Raw genomic sequence first — 6726 nt, forward strand, 5'->3', positions numbered from 1 at the left:
TCAGTGCCCCGAACAGCCCCACCCCCCCATCCTCCCCCCACCACCCCCAGCAAACCCGCGCCAGAGCAGGGCACTCTCAAGCCATCACACCGGCACCAAACGGGAGTCCACCCTGGCAGCACAGCGCAGCTACACACCCCCGAATCTTGAAGACCGCCCGGCGCCCCCCCTCTCACAGACACGCACCCTTTGCACCTAAGGCTGAACGAATGCATGTCTCACACAGAGGCCATGCACACCCTATCAGATCGCCCCGCAGTTCAGAGCTTCATAGCTCACCTTCCCCAATCCCCACAGAGTGGTTCGGACGTCACGTCACACACTGCTTAAATGTTGTTGTTTCTAATGCCCTGCCTGGCATAGGGTAGTTGTTTAATCATCACGAATCGATGCACGATCAGGTTTGTTGTGTGTGCACTCACTGGCTATTTGTTGCGCAGTTGCGGGCTGCCTGGGTGAAATCAGTACAGGTTACAGGCCCAGGGCAGGATTCGGCTTCCTTCTCAAATATCATAAAATCTGTGGGGGTTCGGCCTGGGGCTGTGCCAGGCAAGCTGCAACATGCGCAAATGTTCTGACTGACTTAAGTTACACTACTACATTAAGGGCTGTTTTTTTTTTTTTTGAAGCAAATAGCAATGGATAATAAATGCGCAGGTAAGGCCTACAGATTAACTTTTTTTATGTTCGGAAGTCACACTGCTTAAATGTTGTTACTGATGCCCTGGCTTTAGGCTAGTTTGATCATCACGAATCGATGCACAATCATGTTTGTTGTTGCCAGCAGTATGCACTCACTAGCTATTTGTTGCGCAGTTGCAGGCTGCCTGGAAGTGGAATCAGTACAGGATGATTTTGGTGCTAATAACCCCCCATGACCACCTCCAGTCCTGTCAATACAGGTGCCTTTTTACAAGAGAGTTAGTGGACTCAGAGCCAGAATTGCCTGCTAAGGGCAGATGTATCATGTATGAGATTACCTGGAAGAGCTGCAAGTCGCATAAGAGCCGCCCTCATCATCAAACATAAGAGAGGAGTTGGTATTAAGGAGGGGAAGTAATAGAGTTTGGGCCCGGGGTTAAATAAGGGGAAGTAATATGTGGTGGTCTTGCTTGCAAAGAAACCAATGGCAATCAGTCACCTGAGCAGGCTCTGCACCAAGAAGTGATGTTGGTATATGAGTTGAGAATGTGCATGATGAGGGTAAGGGAGCCTTTGTCTGACGTTTCCATGATTTCTAGCCAGGGTGCCTTTGTGTAACATTTCCATGATTTCTAGCCTGGGTGCCTTTGTCTGACATTTCCAAGTTGTGAGATTACCATGCTTTCTGGCCTTGGTGGCTATGCACGTCCTCATTTAGGTGTACAATTTACTATGCTTTGAAAGTTGATACAGCTAAATATGTTGTGCACCATTTTAGTTTTTTTCTCTTCAAAAAAATGTTCTTGAGGGGAGAATGACCCCCATGCAAACATCTCTAGCAGTCATTAAGCTTGCTTGCTATGCACTGTATGGGGGCTGGTCAAACAAAACTTGCCAGGGCTGCTTTGGGTTCCCATTCTGGCCTTGAGTGTCAATTAATGAATACTTTTTGTGAATCACAGTGTGTAACTAACTTTGCACACTTCCACCTTACCCTGCTTTAGTTGTCATGCTACTGCTACAGGAAGCCAAAGCTTAAAAGTGAGGCAAACTTTAAAGACTTTGTGCCTCTTTTCAGTGAGTGCTCATCTGCAAAAGGTCTGAATTTGGGTGGGCAAACCCGGCAAAGTAAGATTATACTTGTAGTCAGTTGTAGACAGTAGATGGTAATATATGTGCAGATGCATAAATTTCTTTGGAGCAAACTGCAAAAAAAATAATTGTGCATGTATTATTACTTAATTGAATTGACATCACACTTCGCACATGTCTAGCATGTTTTATTTCACTTTGCTTCCCTAGAATGTCGCACAGTAGGCAGAAGAAGATTTCAAGCTACTTCACAAAATTTAAGCCCAAAGACGATGGGGAGCCTACTAATAAAGTAGCTAAAAAAGACCATGTACTTCCGGTGGATGAAGGGAACAACACAGAAGATGAAGTGCAAGAGAAGGCACAAGATGAGAGGGACACCACTACTAGCAGCAGCGTTATCACACCTACAGAAGAAAAGACACAAGATAGTCCTCTCCGACATGACCAGTATCATGCTGTGGAGATTGCTGAGAGTGAGACAGAGGAAACTCCAAGCACTAGCAAACAATTTGACACATTATCGCTGAAACCACATTCAGGCACAGTTTTTAGGAAAGGCATTCTTCCTAAAGGTTGGAAACACGATCAAAAGATATATTTCCAACGCAAGCATCCGTGGTTAATTGTTAAAGGCACTAACCTTGGCTGTTCTGTGTGTCGCCAAGTCCGTGATCTTGGTGCTGAGAAATCCAGGGGAATGAAATTGTCCAAAGAATGGACTGACTCTACTGTGAAGGCATATGGCACAAATCCACGACAACAGCAAAAATCATTGAGAAAAAAGATTGGAGAACATGCACAAAGCAAGGCTCATTTTGCAACTTTAAAAATCTTAGAAAATGCAAAAAAAGATTCTTTATTGCAAGTAACTGCAAAAGCTCAATCTTTACAAATGTCATCAACATCCAGAATATTCCGTGTAGCTTATAAGGAAGCAAAGCGGAACAGGCCAGCGTATGGTTTTGAAACAGAGATAGACTGCCACCAGTTAAATGGACTGGATATGGGTCGAATTTTGCACTCCAATGTAGCTTGCTCAAACATACAACGCCACATATCCTCAGAAATGAAGAGGAAGATATTTGCTCAAATTATTGAACTTTCCCCAAAAATAAGTATTTTACTAGATGAAGGCACTGCGTTAAATAGGAAAAGTTCTTTAATTGTGTACATGCGAATGCAGCTACCTGGCATGGACTCACCAGCTAATATTTTTGTTGACCTCATTGAGCTGAGTGATTTGTCAGCTGACGGCATAGTAAGTAGTTTACTGTCTGCTCTAAAAAAAGATCCTATTAATATAAGTGAGGACTTTCTCTCCAAATGCCTGGTTTCAGTTGCCTGTGATGGCGCTTCAGTGATGTTTGGCCGTCACAGTGGTGTTATAAAGAGGTTGCAAGAAAAAATCTCTCCCAATATTGTAGCCTGGCACTGCTCAGCACATCGCCTGGAACTTGCCGTTCATGATGTCATGAAAGATATTGGCGCTACAAATCACTTCAAAAACTTACTCGACAAGCTATATTCTTTGTTTGCCACATCTGTTAAAAACCGTTTGGAGCTAAAGGAGTGTGCAGAAGTTCTTGACATTCAGCTCTGCAGAATAGGTAGAGTGTTAGATACTCGTTGGGTTGCATCAAGCTTTAGAACAGTAGAAGCTGTTTGGAATGCTTATCCTGCTCTCTACAAGCATTTTACTAGTGCTGCTGTTGATGCTTCCCGTGACAGTTCTAATCGAAATATGTACACCGGCCTAGAAAGGCGATTATCATCTATCCAGTTTGTTGCTAATCTTGGCCTCATGTATGATGCTCTTCAGGAGTTATCAGAGTTATCACTCGAGTTACAGAAACGTGATTCTACAATCATTGATGCCCATCGAGCTATTTGTCGGCAAATAGCAGTGTTTGAGGCAATGGTAGACCGGCAAGGAAAGCATTTCTCACAGTGTAAAAAGGCAATGGAAGAAAATATATTCCAGGGTGTGATGCTGCACAAAGGAAAGACCACTGACAAAATCATTGAACAGGGGCAGTTTTTTCGTAGCCTTGCAGAAAATCTGAGAAATCGTTTGTTGTCTACAGGCGGTACTAATTCTGCTGACAAAAAGGCTGACTATGAGACGCTGATTAACGAAGTGAAAGTTTTATACAAACAGTACTGGCCTGATGAGCTACCTGTTCTTTATGGTGAAAGTGACATTGAGTCTCTGTGTAAAAGATTCAACATTGCCAGCCGAGAAACTATACGTGCGTACAGAGAGTATAAAGAATCTGGAGGAAAAGAAATTAAAAGGCAGTTCAAGGAGCTTTTGATGGCTTTGCACACTATTGCTATCAGTACTGCAGAATGTGAGCGGGGCTTTTCTCAAATGAATCTCATTTGCACATCTACAAGAGCATCATTGCTGACTGAAACAATATCTTCTTTAATGTTTTTAAATCTTGTTGGTCCACCATTTAAGAGATTCAATCCAATCCCCTATGTTCAGTCATGGCTTGCAAAAGGGCGGAGAGCAGCTGATGACACTAGGAGTAAAGCAAGGAAAGAGGAGGATTTGGAATGCACAAGTGATTTAGACTGTGTGTGGGCTTTTCTAGAAAAATAGATGCTAGCCCAGTGTAACTGAAAAATGGGTCATTGCAATATTTTAAAAAAGTTAGGCTTTACTGGACTTTTGGGGAAATGTAATTGTTGTGTACTTTATATAGGTTATTTATTTGCATTGATTGACAGTGTCAATTTATTTAATATTTTCTTATAGCTGTCTCTTGGTTTGGATGTTATATTTATTATAATTTATATAATTTATTTTGTTTCTATAAGATTTACCTTGCTTTTTCATTTTAGAACATATTTATTTGTATTTATATGCTTTATGTTACATTATTTTGTCTTTATAGGTTTACATTTTGTATGGCACTGACAGACTGACTATGGCCATTTTGCACTAATAGCTAGGAGTCTGACTTGCAATACTGTGAAATTCAAACTGCCTCGTCATTATCTATTCCTTTGGCCTAGGTAGCTCTAGGTCCTTTTGGTGGAGATTACATTTTGCTGAGCTTTCTGGTAAGATACAATTCTTGAATTAAAAAGTCATATTTGGAATATATGCCTCTTTTCTAATCTGTTGTGTCTGTGTGATACAGAACTGCATAGTTCCATATTTTATTTAACTAATCTGTGTCTAATAAATGCACATCTATCCCCCAGGGTCTAAGCTATAGTAACAAGCCCACTTGGTAATCCTCTTCTTTTTTCAATTGTTTCTCTAACAAAATACTCTAGTGTACTGAATAATCACATACCCCTTCGGCCACTGGAAGTGCCATGATGACTGACTAATTCAAGTACATTGCATGATGTTGTTCACTTTCTCCGTTTAGAGTGTTTTAACAACATTTTGGTTCATTTTGGCACATAAGCTATGTAAAAGTTGTACCTTAGAATTCATAGACTGTTAAAAATGGCATACATACCCTACCCCAGTATTGTACTCCTTTCTCACCAAATCAGCACATACAGCACTGAAATGGTCCCTTTTCAATGCATTAGTGATTTTAGCTAATTTATTACAACATTGTGCTTTAAATGCACTTTTGAGTTAATCTTTTTCAAAATGTTCACAAGGCAAGGGACCCTCCTATCAAAACCTTACTATGAGGAAGGCTCCCTTGCTGAAATTTCGGATCAGCCAGATATATATATTACCTCTAACTTTTAGCAGAGCCAGTTGAAAATGTGGGTGGAGCCAATATAGTAAGTGGGTGGAGCCAGTGGATGAAGTGGGCGGAGCCAGAGAAAAGTAGGTGTGGCCTCTGACAAACATTTGAGCACCTGCACTTCATTTTTTACAAATTAAGCACTGGAAACATGTATGTTTGCTATAGACATGGGCAGGAAAAGAAGCAGATGAGGCAACAAGTACTATGAAAAAGGTTTTTATGGTCAGAAAGAGGGAGGAAAGTTGTGATTGTTTAGAAGAAGTGTGCACCCAAAAAAAACCACCCATGTTCTAATTCCACCAATCTTAATGGTGGCACTTTACAAATTTAAAAGTTCGCTAAGTGTAGAACATACTCATAGCTGAACAAAAACAACACTATTCTGACCGATGGTGGCGCAAAATACATACAATGTTACAGACTCACAAAACAAACAGAACACTAACCAGAATCACTTATAATAACAAACAAATAATCACTTCTCTAAATGTTTTTACGCCCTCGAAATTTATGCTGCAGAAAAAATAAACAAATTTTGCAAATTTGAACAACACAATGCTACCCGAACAAATACGGCAGTTACAAATACAAATTGCAAAAAAAAAAAAAAAATACTTTCCCACTATAAAAGGTAAGTCACGCACTTATGCAACATGTTCCACTATATCAACAAAATAATAACCTTTGCCAATATATTCAATCGAATAGTTCACAATACAACAAAAATATAAATAATATTAACATCCAAAAGCTATACATTGCGTTCATACGCAGCAGAGACACCGTCAACTAATAAACAATTTACTTTAACAAAGACTTTTTTTTTTACCGAAGCAAACACTAAACTAGAAAAAAATATACAAGTCAACAAATACATACCAAAACACAAAACAATATTAAAAAACAAAAAAGGACCTGTCAGGCGACGCAGCAAACAGACAGCAAACCCGGCACGCCTTCCAAGAACGGCGCAGTCGACAATCAGGGGATTTCCAAAGTTACGCGCTCCAATTAGGACGCTACGTAACACAACGTAGCAATCTCATTGGCTGTGAAACACGTCAATCAAAAAAAGAACATAAACACAAAAAAACACTAGAAAGCTACACTAACAAACGTAAGTAACGTTAGGGAACATTAGCACATCTGCCATTTTCATTTAATACACACACACAACACACACACAAAATAAAAACAACACACATTTATATAAAAACACACACACATACACAACACACACACCCAAAACAATAGAACTAAA

The 6726-nt window shown here is 40.3% G+C and overlaps 1 protein-coding gene across 1 annotated transcript; it reads left to right on the forward strand.

Annotated features, from left to right (window-relative positions):
• The first annotated feature begins 1945 nt into the window (after positions 1-1945).
• LOC147725997 (E3 SUMO-protein ligase KIAA1586-like) lies at positions 1946-4345 on the forward strand. The gene has a single exon (XM_086963405.1). The coding sequence runs from the start codon at positions 1946-1948 to the stop codon at positions 4343-4345; it is 2400 nt and encodes a 799-aa protein (XP_086819531.1).
• Positions 4346-6726: the final 2381 nt, after the last annotated feature.

Source organism: Lissotriton vulgaris, chromosome 3_1, assembly GCF_964263255.1.
Source record: "Lissotriton vulgaris chromosome 3_1, aLisVul1.2, whole genome shotgun sequence".
Classification (NCBI taxonomy): Eukaryota; Metazoa; Chordata; class Amphibia; order Caudata; family Salamandridae; genus Lissotriton; species Lissotriton vulgaris.

Excerpts from the sequence above, each read along its gene's own strand:
- LOC147725997 (XM_086963405.1), top strand. The coding sequence starts at position 1,946 with ATGTCGCACAGTAGGCAGAAGAAGATTTCAAGCTACTTCACAAAATTT.